Below are 16,886 nucleotides of genomic sequence, written 5' to 3'. Positions count from 1 at the left end.
AGTCAGGGCAATGGAGTCTCTTGGTCATAGTGCAGTTGGTGTCTAGGCACATCCTGATGAAACACGGTCAAGTTGAGGTGTTTAACTTGTCAATGCATTGTCCTAGCAATCAATCAGGCTCCAGCTTTTATTCCACCTCCCCATCCAACTTGCAATGTCTGGTCGTGAGCAGAGGCTGGAGTCTCCTACAATGTGCGCTGTCCTCGTACAGTGTCTGGTGTGTGGTTGTCCTTTCTGTGTGTTGCTGCATGGCAACAATAATGGTGACCAAGCCTGGATGAACCACACCAGGGCTTCTCTCCCCCTGCTCTAGTCTGTAGTTCAGGAAAGTAGAGTGGATGTGTATGATGCAGCATTTAACAGCAGCCTGTGGTCAATCTCACTTTCAAACTGCATGAAATGGGAAGCTTTAATTTCCTATCTCCTCACTCTATTCATTCCTCCTTTCTTTTCCTGACTTTCTCTACGTTTTGCTTTCTCCTACAGGGTGTAGGTTAGCTGCCTGTTTCCTCTTCCAGTTTATCTGCTCAGCAGTATTTGTATCTGTTTCTTTCCATCAATTTTGCTTCCTGAAGGAAAGTAAGCAAAAGGAACCCTAGACTGACTTCTGCTGAAGCTAATGAGTATCAGATTAAGACTGTTCAGCATCATCAGCCAGTACTGAAATGATTAACAGCTTCGGCCTGCTTACTTGTCACTTTGGTGGTGTGTCCGGGACGGACCTGTTGCTCCTGGACTTCTAGCCAGGAGCATATTTTCTTCTCAGCAGCTCTCAGCAAGTGAGATTTTCCTCCTTTGCTCCTTGTGCGCTGTGGCAGTATTGCTTGATGGCTGGGCAAGCAGGAATCCAAAGATCCCCTGCCACTGAGGCTGTTACAACATCAGGCCATCAGTTTCAGTCTCCCACTTACAGAGCAGTTGGGAATGCTGACGTGAAGGATGCTAATAAAGAATGACTGTGGATCAAACCCAAGTGAGCAAATGGATTTGTAGTTCTGATTGGTCTTGAAGTATGGATTTGAATGCACAAGCAAGGGTGAGTAGAGGTGGAACAGTAGATTCTGTCCATCTGTGAAGTTTAAAGTGATAATAATACCGGAAGCATTGAGAGGTGGAATAACAAAGAAGGCATCTGGTAGGCAGCACTCATTCCAGTTTTGAATTTGCAGAATTGGCCAGTCTGAAGAAATTGTGGCTGAGTCTGTAGAGTCTTTTGCTATGCCCATCAGCAAGGTTTGAATTTGGGATCATCAAACTTTTTCCCCCTCCTTGGCCAACTTTCATGTAAACATGGAGATTCCTCTTCCTGACTAGGCTGCAATTTATTTTTGTGGTGCTTTGGGAAACGTGATGAAAGAGAACAAGATCTCTGTGCTCTTGCATACCTTATGCTTGTACAGTGGGACTTCTCTAGCTGGGATCACGATCTGCAGCAATCCTGCAGTGAGAGGATATATCTTGAGGGCTGGGCAACACTGACTAGATCAGCTATCATAGCTATGGTAACTGCAACAATGGGAGCATCCACAAGTCTGATCAGTCTGAACAGGCTCTCCAGCCCCAGATTTCTAGCACTTAACCTCCTTTGTCATTTTATCTGTCCCTAATGGACAGCTAGAGAAGGGGTTGACCCAGGTAGAGGGGCCAAAAAGTGTGGAGAGCTTGAGATTATTTCTGTCTTTGCCTAAACCTTCCTTAGAAAGAGATTTATCTTGATTGACCAATTAGTTGTATCTTGTAGGTGGTAAGTCTGCAAAACCCTCTGTGGAGAGGTGCTGAGCCACAGAAACTGTGCAACAAGAGGGGAAAGTTGCCTTAGCACTTTGCAGGATGGGGCTTGAAGTGGTTACTGAATCACAGAGGACTGAGTTGCTGTTTGTGTTGTGGTTTATACCATACTTCCAATGTGCCTTCAGCCATGTTCCTGCCTCCCCTAGGTCCCCTGCCCCCCCATCCTGCTCCTGACATGTTGGGAGCTCATATGGTATGTGACCACGTGCCAGCACCTTCCCAGTGCTTCCTTTTTGCCTAATGTCCAAGGCTGCAGGGCTTCTGCTGCACATGGGCTTTTGGGGGACTGCAGTAACCCCTATGAGTGCTAGAAATTGCCAAGTAAGCATTCAGTGTGTTGCAGTGCACTAGATAAGAGAGAGCATATGCTCAGAAGCAGGTTCACCTTCTCTCCTTTCTCTGTAAACCTTGACTGCCTGCTGTCTGGCTTCTCTCTGGCTCTTCCCCTGATGATGAGATGTTGTGGGTTCAACCCTGTGGGTCATGCAAGGTAATTTCATTGCACCTCCACCTTTCCCCTCTAGGAAGAAATGGCACGAGCAGACTTTGCCCACGCATGTGATTCTCCCAAACACTTTCCTTTCTGTGCCAAATGTCTGTTACGAAAATGAAGGCTGAAACAGACCAACGCTTTTTTTTTCCCATTGCTGTAAAGGTATAATTGGTGTATCTTGTTGTGAGAGGCACAACCACTAGCGTTTTCCTGTGAAGCACCTACCCATTCCCATCCTGTTGATTTGACTCCGTCTTCCCAGAGTGTTGATGTGCAAGCCACCAGCTGCTTTACGTACTCTGAAACCTGTTCACAGATGCTTATTTTCACTGCTACAACTAAGCGTTTGTTAACATTTTCATTATAGGTCACCCCGTTAATTTGCTGAAGTACTTCTTGGAAGATTTTTTGCAAATGCAGTTTACTTTATTTCAGAAATCTCAGTCCAATCCTTACTGCAGAGTCAGGTCTCAAAGCTGGCTGAACTCCTCCAGTCAGGAATCCAACATAGAGTAAGCTCTTTAACCACTCACATTTTTCCTTCCTCCTGTAGCCTTGTTAACAAAACTGTGTGTAACTCAAGAGCTTGCACAAAACCAACATATGTCTGAGTTAAAATTTGCCTCCATGTTTTCAGAGGACCACAAAAATTAGGGCTGCAAGAAATGTCCAGAGGTCATTCTGTCCTTCTGCCCACTCCAAAACAAGATCAACCATACCTAGTCCATTACTGAGGCTGGTTATTTAAACTGTTCTCAAAAGCAAATTCAAAGCTATGAAAATGAACTTTTTATAGTGTGAAACATCGCTCCCTGCACTTGGAACTGCAGCCTTTAGAAAGCAGTTGAGCCCCGTATGATATGTGTGTTGCAGGAGGTATGTGACACGCGCCTAAATTCTTGCTCAGACTTGATCAGAAGTTGCTTACTGTGGCATTGGTGGAGAGAAATACTCTGGGCTGTCATTATCAGAAAGACCATCATTTCATTTGAGGTGCCTAGAATAGTGCTTATAAAAGTCCCCAGTGCTTTTGTAGTCAAGATAAAGTGACTTTTGGGTACCCCTGCGTTTGAAGGCATTATGTGAGACATCTTAAAGCACCCTGATTTGCAGGGAGCACTGAGTATGTATGTCGTGGTTTAACTTCAGTCGGCAACTAAGCACCACGCAGCCGCTCGCTCACTCCCCCCCCACCCGGTGGGATGGGGGAGAGAATTGGAAGAGCACAAGTGAGAAAAACTCGTGGGTTGAGATAAAAACAGTTTAATAATTGAAATAAAATGATAATAATAATAATATGATAATAATAATAATAATACACAAAGCAAGTGATGCACAGTGCAATTGCTCACCACCCGCCGACCGATGCCCAGCCAGTCCCCGAGCAGCGGCCCCCCCGGCCAGCTTTCCCCAGTTTATGTACTGAGCATGACGTCACATGGTATGGAATGTCCCTTTGGCCAGTTTGGCTGTGCCCCCTCCCAGCTTCTTGTGCACCTTCAGCCTTCTCAGTCGGTAGAACATGGGAAGCTGAAAAGTCCTTGGCTAGTGTAAGCATTACCTAGCAACAACTAAAACATCGGTGCGTTATCAACTTTGTTCTCATCCTAAATCCAAAACACTGTACCAGCTACTAGAAAAGAAATTAACTCTATCCCTGCCGAAACCAGGACAATGTATCAGAACTGAAGGCCCTTGAAATTACCAGTTACTTCTGGCTGATTCTTATCTACTAGTTAGGAACCCACAGGCTCCTTACTGAGGAAACACCTGCTCTTATAATAGCCAAGGAGAGACCAAGGGTTGGAAATCCATCTGCATAATCTGATGAGCATTAAACTAACCAAGTCAAAAGCCAAGGAAGTGACTTAATCTTCTGTGATCTTTTTCCCTCCCTGATGCAGAGGTAAGTTAAGGACACAGTTGCATCTCCCAGTTTCAGGATGTTATTGGGGCTGTGCTCAAAATAATATGCATGAAAAGCAAATCTCTGATGTGTGGAATTAATGATGTGGGAGACAACAAGGACAGCTGAATGGACTTTCAGAGTGCAAAGCTGCAGTGTGCCATAAGGGCACTCGCAAGCCAAATTCCCATTTCCTGCAGTGAAGCCAGGTGCAAATGCTTCATCCCCAGGTCTTGAGGGGGTGGCATATTGTGTATAGTGTGCGTGTCTCTGCCAGGGCAGTGTTGGCTGATAAAGCAACTCGTCTGGCCTCGAGTCTTGGTCTCAAATTGCACATCCCTTGTGTTTGAAGAGAACATCCCTGCTGACATGGAGTCAGTAGGTAGTGAAAGCTGCCTGAAGTTCAATTCCTATATGGGGCTGTGAAGGGAAAGGAAGGCAGAGTAGGAGGAAAAGGAGGACATCCACCAGCTTTTTTGTCCTTCTGAGGAGCTTGGAGGAGTGGTGGTGTGGCCCTTACTTTCTACAGCCATAGAATGAAATGGGTACAACCCTCAATTAATAATCTTATCTGACTTTAAGGTTGTGTTGAGGTGTAGTAGTAGTGCACTAAACTTCTGCAGTTGTAAGAAAGTCTGGGCAAGATGATCATGGGCCTGCTGCTTCTCTGCGATGCGGAGTAGCATATGGTGGCACAAGCTTCCAGCTATTGCTGCTGTCGGGGAAAAAGGGACCAAGTGTCTGCTTTGGTGGCTGCAAGGAGCCTATGCGGGGGAGTAATGCTTGGAGCAGCAGTGCTGCAGAGCTCCAGCTGCCCTGCTGTCTCAGTGTGGTTCTGGCTGCTGGCTCCGTCCTACCTTCAGAAGGGCTCAGTCGCTGCCTGCCTTTCACACCTGTGTTGAGCAGTGGTGCTTTGGAGGTGCTGTTTCTCTGACAGGCTAACGAAACCGGGGCTAGGCACTGGCCGGGGTTCAGGGCTCTGCTCTCGGCTCTGCCGCAGGCTTGCTGGGTGGCCCCGGGCAGGTCACTTCACCATGGCGTGAAGCATGAGTTGTGAGTGCTAGCTCTTCGAGGTCTTACTGTGTGTCTGCAGAGTGCTAAGTGCTGAGGGACCTTGGACTGTGCACAGCTTCCATGTGCTACTGTAATGTAAATAATAATGTGGACATAAAGATGAGGTCAAGGAACATCTCTTAAACTTGATAATTTTCCCTGATGGGAAGATTTATAGTGCTGTTTCTGGCTGGGCTGGAATTGCACCAGTTTTTGATCAGTGTCCAAGTAACCATGCGGAAATACTATACCAAGGGGAAAAAAAAGACTTGCTGGGCTCACATGCTAACATAAAGCTTGCTACCTTCTAATTTTGCAATCAAAACAAATACCATCCTGTACTGCACGAACAGCAGCAAGGGAGTGAGCCATCCGTTAAATCTTCGGCACTGCCAAAAGAAGTGGCAGAACTGTTAGCTGAAGCAGCAGGCTTACTGGCACAGTGCATGTTTCATGGGGCTTTATAGCTTCTTTTAAAATAGTCTCCACCACTGCAGATAGTCTGTGGACTGCGTCGGCTGAGTAAAATGTTATCCTCCTAGTACAGGGAGTTATTAACATGTTTTCTCCATGCCAACTGTCTCTCCACTGACTGACCCATACAAGCAACTCAAGGAAAGAAAAGTTAAAAAAAAAAAAAAATCATCCTTCCAACCTAGCTAGTTTTTTTTTTTTGATGACTGGTTTGGCTGAGGGATAAGCCAAACCCCTTAGCTTTGCTGGATGCCACACTGAGGTTGCAACTTAGCACAAGAGGACAGACTTACATTCCAGAGAAGCAAGATTTATTTGAGAGTTTGGGTTTGGGTTTTGCTTTTAGTTACCGTCTCAGACTGGGATGAGTAAGGAGGAGGAGAAACGCACAATGTGGGAAGCAGTGTACACTCTTCATGTATGACAGCAAAAGGGTGTACTTTAAATTTGTTATATCAAAACTGTACATGTGCAGCCAGAAGAATCAAGAACAGCTTCTGTTACTTGAACATTACAGGTCTGAGGAACAGGATAAGTAGTAATTTAAAAATTTAAGAAGTTTTTACTCCAGAGCTAAAAGAAGTCCAACCTTAGGTCCTCACTGGAAGATGCACATGATGTCTGTGCCAAGGCTGGTTTTGGCAGTCTTCGTTCCAGGTTTGTACAGTACCTTGTACAGTGATGTCCTGGTTCACAACTGGGCTCCCTAATAGTTTAATTATTGATACTAATGCAATTTCAGTAGATGCTGAAGTGCTTAGACTAGATCTGTGTGTTTTGATTCTACTTGTAGTTACGGGACAATTTGTGTAAGCTTGTTTGTTTTTTGTGTGTGAGCCTAACTGTCGTGTTGGATGATTTGTATGGTAAGTTGGGATGTCAGATGGTCATGCCTCTCACTTTCCTCATTTGATAAATGAGGTCTGACAACTAGTAGATTTCTCAGGTGGGGCCATGGCCTCTCTGAATTCAATGTCATACACTTTTGGACATTTCCAAAGCATTTGCACCCTCTGCTTCCAGGTTCCCCATAATCCTGCTTTTTACGTTCTTAAAAAGAATATTATTTTGAAACTTTAGAAGTAAAGGAATGGATGTAGAAACAAAGTTTTAGTTTTAAAAATTAAGGAATAATCTAATATCAAAGCAGCTTCCCCAGCAAATGATGAGGAAGCTGGTGGACCAAGGGTTAAAAGGGTGCAGTGAGGCACACGCATGTTAAAGCTATATTTATGCCAGGAACAGGTACTTCCAGTGCTGCTGAGATAGCCCAGGTAGCATTCCTGTCTTTCAGCTGCAGGATCCAGCATTTAAATGATGGTGCTGTTGAGAGGTTTGGGGTTTGTAGCCGCTTTTGGTTGTAATAACCAGTGAGTTGGAGCATGAAAGTTAAAGAGGATCAGCTGTCAGAGGACTAGCTGAGTTGGCTGTCATGATTCTGCCCCTCCCACTTTTGGTAATGTTCTTAATTAAAACCCTTTCTGAGTTGTGTCACTGATGACTGTTACATGCTTCTCTTATGTGGACTGTACAAGCCTTGTTTAAGCTTGGTGATCAAAATGTGCATGTGAGGAGGCAGTGCATGTCCCAGAGAGTTTGCAGGCTGGCTGGGTGGAGAAGATGAAGACAGAAAGGAACTATCACTATCTCCATGGCACAGATGAGGAGCTGTGGTGTGAAGATACTGAACGCCTTGACTAAGGTGAGAGAGGGAGTTTGGGAGAGGCAGGAGCTAGATCTGTGTTTTTTGAAATACAGTTCTGGGTTTTAATAAAAATTAATTAAAAAAAATCCTTATCAAATGGAGTTTGAGAGGTTGGAGGACATCAGGAAATTCAAATGAAAAGAGAATAGTTGTATTTAACTTAGGCTATTTAAAGGGAAGACTTATGTTACACTGCATAGTTTCAAATTTGTGACTGAACTGCTTTATAGCAGTAGGAATTGCTCTCTGTGGGTGTTTTATTTCCCATCAATCCTTGCGTTGGATTCAGTTTGTTAATCAAGAAGACAGCAAACAAAATGCTTCAATGGTGGTCACCAGGGGCCTGCAGTCAGCGTTGCATACACTCAGATGATGCGTGTTGCTCAAAGGCCTTGGGGTCTGAAATCGATGCAGAGAGCTGCCCAGGAAGAGACTGAGTAAAACTTCCCAATTATCTTTTTTTTCTTCTTTTTAATTCTTTATCTATTTCCCTTCCTTGATCTGAAGATTGCATTTTGCAATATTTCTGCTGCTTTGAGTTGATGGAACATCGGGAGAAAATGCTTCCCCAGTTTCTTCCAAATCTGAAATCCCAAGTAACATCCTAGTTTTGAAATTCCTTGCCCAGAGGATACCAGCATCCCTCTTGGCTGCTTGGTGATCACCCTGCCTGCCAACAGCAGTGCAACCAGCGTGATCAGATGAGAGGGCTGGGGAACAGAGACTAGTCCTTTTCGAACTACTAAGCTGGGCTCTTGAGTTATCAAAGAATAGGGACCAGAGGCCTGATTCTGGATCTTTACTTGTGCCGTATACATGGCACAACAAAGTCCTACTGTCATCTCTGCTTTTTCTACATCCTTGAAATATGGGTCTTGTGAATGAATGGTGGCAGAGTCATAACTGGTCTTGTCTGTTCCCTGCACACATAAGCACGCGTACTCACCGATTTGTTTTAGGTTTTTAACCATTTCATTTTCCATAGAAGCACTATAAAAAATGAACTATACAATTATCTCTTAAAAAAAAAAAAAAAAAAAAAAAAAAAAAACAGATCTGGTTTCTGGAGCCAGGGACACCTGTGAGCCAAGCCAAACTGGTCCATGGCAAGGTGCACCCAGCGGCTGCGACACCCGGAGCACTTGGGTGTCCCTGGTGGCTGTGGCACCCAGAGCACCGGCTGCTTCATGCTGTGGTTCCACAACGTCACCGGGGTGCCGGAGTGTTCTCCTAGTTACGGAGCTGCTGGGGCAGCAGCTGGCCTCTGGAATGCAAATGCCTCCGCTACCTGGGCAAGCCTGAGAAGACTGATATTTAAACATCCCTCTCTGCTGCAGATCTGTTTATGTTTGTACATATCTATTTTTGTAAAATTCCCCCAAATTAGGTATGTGTTTACTTTTTGCCATCATCTAATCAGCAACTCAAAGGGTAAGTTGATGTTCTATATTTAGTCCAGATATTCAGTAGAGATGATTAGGGATGTATCAAAGAAGAGGTGATTTTTTTTTTTCCCCTAGGATTTCTTAATGCTCTCTCCTTCTTCCTGTATTAATGCAGCTTCTGCCTCTGCTCATGTTTCTCTGTGCAACCAAGAAGCATGTCGGTGAGAGTATTTGTGTGGCTTTCTGAACATATTTATTTGAAATAATTTGCCTCTAGAAAGTGATTATGATCTGTTTGCCATGAGAAGAGTAGCTGCAGTCCTGAAATATCAAATGTTTATGGAAGATGACATAGCAAAGCTGTTTAACACATGGTACACAAAACAGTGATTCTAGACCTTTTTTTTTCCCCTGAAGTTTGCTGGGGAAAAAATAGAATACAATAATGCAATTTGTGTATTCCTCTGTATTTCATATGTGCCTTTGAGAGAGCATGACAGTGCTCTCTTAGCCACGTCATGGGATATAGGTGTGATATTAATTATTATTTATATTGAGCCTGTATCTTGAGACTTCTGTACGAAACTGAGGGCCCAGTCAGGTGTGTGTAGTAAGGATAATAGTAAGACATTTATGAGATTTGAAGTGCAGATCACTTCAAGTTAGGATGTTCCTGGTGACATTTTTCATTCACAACTGTTCACAGCACCTCCCTCTGCCTCTTCTTTTATTTCTCTGGATCAAGGTCCTCTGACAGCTGTTGTCCGCTGTCAGATTAGGGGATCTTAGACTAACCGTAGCACCAGTGTAGAGACTTGGAAGCTGACTCAGTGCTCGCCAGCATGGGTCTAGAGATAATGCAGTTAAGTTTACATGGAGCTGGAAGCTATGGATTTACTAGCTTGGATCAGCACATTTGTGGGAATCTCTGTATTACATCCTAACTGTATTCCCTAACAGTATTCTTACACTACCCTATGTGTTTTGTTTGCACAAAGATGCTCCCTGAGCCAGATACAGCAAGAACTAGTCCTGTGAAGCTTACTGTCTGCCTGCAGGCTTTGAATTTGGGAATTGCTGTTCCACTGTCTCTTGGGCATCGAACTGTGCCCATCATCAAGATAAAGTGTGTGAGAAGGGAACGAAGCAGATGGGGTAAAGAGCCTGAGTTAAGACACTTCTGCTGTTGATTGAACATGCCTACTTCAAGTATCTGTATTTACACATTGTCCTCTTCCTCTCATTTGATCTAGGTTGTATGGTTGGGCCCTGGAAATGGGATGTCAGTCCCGTTCAGGGAGCATAAAGGAAGAAAGAAAATCTCCCAGTTGCTGCTGCTGTGACAGCGAGTGAGAGCAAGAGCAGGAAAATGTCGACAGTCACATCAGCAATCCAGGCTCCTCAGGGCCCTGTGAATCCACCGCCTCCGGAGGTCACTAATCCTAATAAGCCTGGCCGGAAGACCAACCAATTGCAATATATGCAAAATGTTGTGGTAAAGACCTTGTGGAAGCATCAGTTTGCTTGGCCCTTCTACCAACCTGTTGATGCAATTAAATTGAATTTGCCGGTACGTTATCTATCGTCTTCTGTTTGGTATTCTGTTCTTAGAAAGCGTTGTGTTGGTGAGATCAGTTTTCAGATTACTGGATCAGAATGGTTAGGTTGCTTTTGGGGATTTCCTTGTATGCTCTTAGACTTGCTGAATTAGAAGATGGTGTCTTTCAGAGCTGGAGAGGTGCAGGTCTCTGAAGGAAAAAACTACTTCTCACTTAGTGAGGGAAGAGAAGAGCACACAGGCAAGCTGTCTTAGAGCATCTGAAGCATAGTGCTTTGTTTGTGGCTTACCTGTGGTTACTTTTATGTGGCTTCACCCCTTATCCCACCTTTGTCCAATTTGAGTGAGAGCCTTGAAGCCCACGCTCTTCTGAGCATTCGGCATTGGGCTCAATGTAACTTGTGTTTCCGATAGGCTTTCCTGGATTTGCCACTGACTTCAGTGTTGAGGAAAGCAGGAGAAGCTAATTACCAAGGATACTTTGGAGCTAGATATTTTCATATTTTCTACTGGAAGTAGAAATAACAGAACAGTTGCATTTACTCATCTGCCTCCTGTGCCTGATATATATAGATAGATAGATATAGATAGATAGATACATACACACACACCCCCCCACCCACCCACCCTGTCTCTGTCAGACCAGATAGTACAAGATGTAGCCCGGTTATTCATAAATGACCAAAGTTTATTAAGCTGCTTTCTTCCAGGGAACGGAGCCACACACTCTTCACCTCTTCAGAGGGGTTCTGTAGGTGTAAAAACTCAGCAGTGGAGGCATACCCCTACCCACCTGCTTCACTTAAATACAGACACCACCACCCCCCCATCCACCCTGCTGTCTGCTCAGCCGGACAGCCCATTGCAAATTAACTCCGGCTGCTTTGAGCAAGAGGGTTTCATGCAGGATTTGAGGGAGCAGAGTTCTGGGATGTAAGGTCAGCAGAGCTCCAGTTACCGCAGGTTATAACCCAATTTTATGGACTAGATCAGGAGTCTTTTGAACTCTGTAATGCTGTTGATGGGTACTATCTAAAGTGCTAGCCAAAAGAATAAAACGCTTAACACCTGTATAATATTTCTCTAGGTCTGTGCTCCTTTGTGTCGTCTTTTTGTGGATTTAATTTCTCAGTGAGGCATTTTGAGGTTGTTTTAGGGCAGGTTACCAGAAAATTTAAAGGAGGAGTCAGTGGAAGAATAGTTGTTTTTCACGTGTGGCCTAAATCTGCACGAGCCCAGTAGCCAGCAGGATTACCTCTTCTGCCCTAGTGTGCCTTGCCTGGAAATATTGGTATCTCGGGTCGTGCTTGAGGGTTGGGCTCAGAGAGTGGCCAGTGGCTGTACATGGCTTCGTGTGCACGTGCAGCGAGAGAGGGCTTCCTGCTCTTCTCCAGCATGAGAAAATTACAGCGTATAACCTTGCATGCCTAGAGTGTCTCCAGGCTAATCACAGCCTCTACAGATGCTTGAGACCAGCCCAGAGAGAAACTGGGTTAACAAGTGGAAGCCTTTTAAGGACTGAAATGCCCTTAAAAGAGAGACTGAAACTTTTAGCGCGGTCTTAGCCAGTGCTGGCACTGATAAACTTCTGTAAGTGCCAGAGGCAGTCTTTTAAAAAGGGAGGCAGAAATGCTGTTTCCCAAACTACAGCTAGTCCACTGTTAAACTGAACAGCCTGCCAAAGCTAGTGCTGACCCTGCTGCCCCAACTTCTGGTCCCACGTGAGCATGAAGCGCATCGCTGCAGTGTTAGTCTAGCTGTCAAGTGTGGCACCCTTCCACTCTGTGGCACAAGCCAAAATGGCACCTACAGCCTTGTAAGGGGTATCAAGGCTGCAAACAGCTTCCAGGGAGAGCTGCTCAGAAAGCATGTTTTCCTCCACATTACTCTTAGAGCCTTCCCAGTCCAGCTGTATTTATAAAAAGCTGGTAATGTCCATGTAGCGATTTGTGTGTGTGTTTGAGCATGTGTTGGGGGGGGAGTTGTGGAAGGTTGGGGGTTGTGGAAGGAGTTCTTGTGCTTTGTAGTCAAGTTCATAATAATGATAGATTAAAAGGCTACAAATTAGAAAATAAATGAAAGCAGAGATGATATTTGCAACTTCCACAAAAATTTGGGGATGTGTTTTTTGGGAGGGGGAATGAGGAGAAAGCTGGGACTAGGAGGAGATGTGAACAATGCTCTCTGCATATCAGGAGGTGTAACGTCTTTCCTGTTTCTCCAACAGGATTATCACAAAATAATAAAAAACCCCATGGACATGGGGACCATCAAGAAGCGCCTGGAACATAACTATTACTGGAGTGCCAGTGAATGTATGCAGGATTTCAACACCATGTTTACAAATTGTTACATTTATAACAAGGTAAAGAGCCCGGACAAGCATTTAGCTGGGGTACTGCCTAGAAAAGACCCACCTACAACTGTTATAATGCAGGTTTTGAACAGGGCCAGCTCCGCTGTGCTCCGGGCCCTCCTTGCAAGGATTTGAAATGCCGCTAATTGCAACCACATTACTTGAAATGCACAAAGCTGTCTTTGTGCTGTGTCTTTCTTCCCCCAGACTGCTTAAAATGGCAAATGTGCCTTTTAATTATAGGTAGATTTCTGCTTTGGGGTTATGCAGCAAGTTTTTACTCCTTTTATTTCCAGTTAGGAATTCTTTAAGATGAGCTAAAGTTTGTGCAGTGCTTTGCAGGTGTTATGTGGGGTATTAGTGCTGTGTCTTACACTGGCTGTCTAGCAGTAAATAGTATCTCTTAGCAGCAGAGAGCAGTTCAGGAAGTTTATCTCTGTTCTCTGCCTATGTCTCGTCCATACTTGCACACCTTTAGATAGCTTATTATTTTTGGTTGGGCTTGTTTGCTGTTTTATTAGGTTGTTAAAAGCCTGTATTCTTTGTATTATGTTTTCTACAATGGTTTGTCATCGTTGACCCATACTGGAGAACAATAATAAACAAATTAATTGGTTTGAGCCACAGAGTATGTGTTTACACTCTTTTCCTGGACCTGCTGGCAAGCAGAGGAGGACAGCTCATCTGTTCCAGTTTGCTGCTTCCACGCTGATGCACAGGATGCTACTTACTAGGCTCCTACTGGAAGTCCTGATAACTCTCTGAATGCACCGTACTTAGAGGCTGTAATTACTGCATGCTAGACCAGAACAGAAGAGCAGGAGGGTAGCATGCAAGGAGGGAGAAGAGCCAGTATGTTTATTGTTGAAGCTTGGATACCATCATTTATTTTGAAGGGCGGCATCATTGGGGATTTCAAAACCTGATTTTGAACCTCTCTGCTAATATGTGGATGATACAGCGTGGGCTTGTATTCTTCTTTCTGCAGCCCACAGATGACATCGTCCTCATGGCCCAAGCCCTGGAGAAGATATTTCTGCAGAAGGTGGCCCAGATGCCTCAGGAGGAAGTCGAATTATTACCCCCAGTTCCTAAAGGCAAAGGTCGCAAGCCGTCAGCGGGCACACAGAGTGCAGGTATTAACCCAATCCAGTGACAGTCAATGTTACGAGCCTGTTGCTGAGGCCTGGCCCACCTTTCAAGCTGCCTGGCTTTGCAAATGGTGAAGAGGCTAGGAAGGGAGCATGTAGTCTAACGGATAAAGCAGTGGAGGAAAGCGTGAGATGTCTAGATAATGTTCACCCAGCGTTTCAGGGCTTGTCTGTCCTAAGGGCGCTCTGCATTTGTCATACAAACATCATACCATCTGTGACTTATCCATCCACGCAGCACTTCAGTGAGGGAGGGCAATGCTGTTGCTTCCTGTATGCAAAGAAGAAACCAAGGCAAGAAGAGGCAAGGTAGTTAGACACACCAGTCTGCTGCAAGTGACAGACCATGGCGTGGAATGCCTTTATAGACCTGGGTTTATACAGCTCACCCGAGGTCCTGGCAGAAGTCTGCCACAGCAGAGACTTGGACTTAAATCTTGCCCATACCCTAAACCCCATACAACATTTTTCTTTTGCACACATGGTTGCAACATCATAGAATAAAGTTTGATCAACAGAAAGGATTGACAACAGCCATTGCAACAAGCTGTGTAGACCACTGCATATAAGTAGAAACTAAGTTTAGTTCAGCTTACCTAGAGTTGATTTTAGATGGATTTATGACTAAAATGTCTGTAAGCATGGTAAAACAGTTCATAAAGGAGCTTGTGTGGGCTGAATTAAACTGTTGCAAATTTTTTTCTGTAAACAAGGTCTAATTGTTGCTCTGGCAAAGTCAACTGTTCCTCTTTGTTTTCCCACATCTCAGGTGCCAAATGGAGCTACAACTTCAAGCTCAGAGAAATTTGTGATGATGTGTCTTTTCAGCATCCTTTCATAAGTTGCTATAAAAACATAGAGGAGTATTTCTACTTTGGTTATTAGTTACTAGATTTGTCCCCCTTAACTTTACACTAGTAGGCAGTTCTTTAACAGTGCAGGTGTAGCATAAGAGACATTTGCCTGGCTACCAGGAGACTTAGGCTCTACTCCCAGCTCTATTTCTTTCGTTGTATAACTTGTGGCAAACGTGAAGTGCTTTGGACTCTTGGGTGTTTAGCTGGCAATAGGGGAGTTTGTCATGCATAGCAAAAATGCTCCCAGATTGAGGTCTGTGCAGGACAGCAGCTGTCCAAAAGAGCCATCTCCCTCCTTTCCCTCTCCTTGAGCTCCTGCTCTTTTGCTGAGCGCAGGGTTGCTCTGAGAGCATGAGAGGGATAAAGACTGTCCCAGAGCAACACACCCCATGTGCGAAGCTTGAAGTATTTTGCATGCATGTGGCTGGCCTAAAGCTCATGGTATGAGGACTTAGGTCAGTGATTTCTCATTTTTTGTTGACCCCTGGGTAACAGCATCAAGCAAATCACACTGTGTTGTTTGTGCTCTTCCTGTGGCCCTGGACTGGGAGCTTTTTGCCAAGCCCATGATTGCACAGTCCAGCGGCACCAGTGTCACTTTGTTCCCAATGTCTTGTTGGCACTTGTAACCATCAATACATTGCAGCACGTTTTCACTTTGTCGTTTGAAAGGAGCGCAGCAAGCAGTGGCCGTGTCTTCCGTCTCCCCGCCGGCCCCGTTCCAGAACGTCCCTCCAGCCGTGTCTCAGACGCCCGTCATTGCTGCCACCCCTGTGCCAACCATCACTGCTAATGTCCCGCCTGTCACTGCCCCTCCCGCCGCTGCTCCCCCTCCGCCTGCTGCTCCGATAATGCCCGTGGTGCCTCCTACGCCACCGGTAGTCAAGGTAAATGGAGAACTCGACCCCTTCCTCTTCAGAAGGCAATATTGCTAAGCAGTGCTTTATTTTCATCCCCTCGCTGCTGGTTATCTACATTCCTTCTCTTCGCATTTGACTCCTTGCCTCTCTGGCCATCGTTGTCCCTTTGGGGTGTGCTCAGACAAGTGCTTGCTGTTGAGTTTGAAAGGGTTGAGAAAAGTTTTGCCAGTTCTACCGCACCCCAGCTAAGGTGATGTCAACTGTAATTGCTCCAACTCAGTTACAAGCTCTCATCTGACCATAGCCTTAGCCAGTGCTGTTGCTTCATGAACCAGAAGGCTGTTGGAGGTTCTCCCATTTTGCACCATATAGCCCAAAGCATCTCTTCCCTCTGTAACTGACCCCCTGATTTCACTGGGACTATTCCTTTAAGGTTTGCAGGCTCCAGCACTAGGCACGTTCTTCTCTGCCATAAACCAGTTCAAGACAAGCTTGTCACTCCAGTTGGAGGAGACCAATGTTGCCTGCAGGTTTTGGGTGCACTAGTTCTGTCTTCCTTACTGAGGAATTTTCTGGGAGTTGCCATTGGTGTTTTGCTATTTACTATGTTAATTTATGGGTAAATGAACACGTTGCTCTGAATAATCGCAGTTTTCCTAGCAAGCTGTGTATTGCTTTAAAAATGATGAAAGCATAGCTCAGAGAAAGCTATTTTTTTTCTAAACTGGGAAATTAACTGCAACAGTATTGGTGTTCTCCGATGTGAGGCTGCATGGGCCAGCAGAGCCACAGAATTGTTTTGCTTATTTAACCCTATAGTTTGGAATTACTAGAGAAATTGTAAGTCAGATCTTCTTGCAGCTAAGCTGTCCTCCTCAGAAGCCCGTCTCATACTTCAGTTTCTGTCCAAATAACTCGCTTCTGAGAATCAATTTAATTTTAAAACTCAAGGATGAAGCCAGAAGTGAGTTTGCCAAATACACACTGCAAAAGTAATTCTGCTTGGGATTTACTTAAGACTTCCCTTAGATTTCCCTAAGGAACTTTTTTTTCCCCCCTTTCTCTCTCTCTCCAGAGAAATAAATCCTTCATAGGAGCACAAGAGAGAGCTGACTGGACAGTCACAGCTTGAATTTATGCGAGAGAGGTTTTATTTGCTTAAGGCAAAATCATTAAATTCTTGCTCTTGTCCATAATAAGCAATCTACCTTAGCACACCCACTAAACACAAGGGAGTGAGGGCTCGTGGGTCTTTGGTGATTAATATGCTTTGGTTCAGAACTTATAGCCTGATCCT

General features: G+C 44.8%; 1 protein-coding gene across 3 annotated transcripts in view; it reads left to right on the top strand.

Moving 5' to 3' along the window:
• BRD3 (bromodomain containing 3) overlaps positions 1-16,886 on the top strand; it is a 46,566-nt gene that overhangs the window by 16,727 nt on the left and 12,953 nt on the right. For all 3 annotated transcript variants that reach the window (XM_076355390.1, XM_076355391.1, XM_076355389.1), the window contains 4 exons: positions 10,061-10,377; positions 12,593-12,730; positions 13,710-13,857; positions 15,402-15,616. In XM_076355390.1, coding sequence (XP_076211505.1) covers positions 10,177-10,377; positions 12,593-12,730; positions 13,710-13,857; positions 15,402-15,616 — 702 coding nt within the window. In that variant the 5' untranslated portion in view covers positions 10,061-10,176. The remainder of the gene's footprint in view (positions 1-10,060; positions 10,378-12,592; positions 12,731-13,709; positions 13,858-15,401; positions 15,617-16,886) is intronic.

The sequence above is a fragment of the Aptenodytes patagonicus genome, chromosome 18 (genome assembly GCF_965638725.1).
Source record: "Aptenodytes patagonicus chromosome 18, bAptPat1.pri.cur, whole genome shotgun sequence".
NCBI lineage: Eukaryota > Metazoa > Chordata > Aves > Sphenisciformes > Spheniscidae > Aptenodytes > Aptenodytes patagonicus.
Note: the sequence above shows the minus strand (reverse complement) of the source record. Positions and strands in the feature narration are given on the sequence as shown.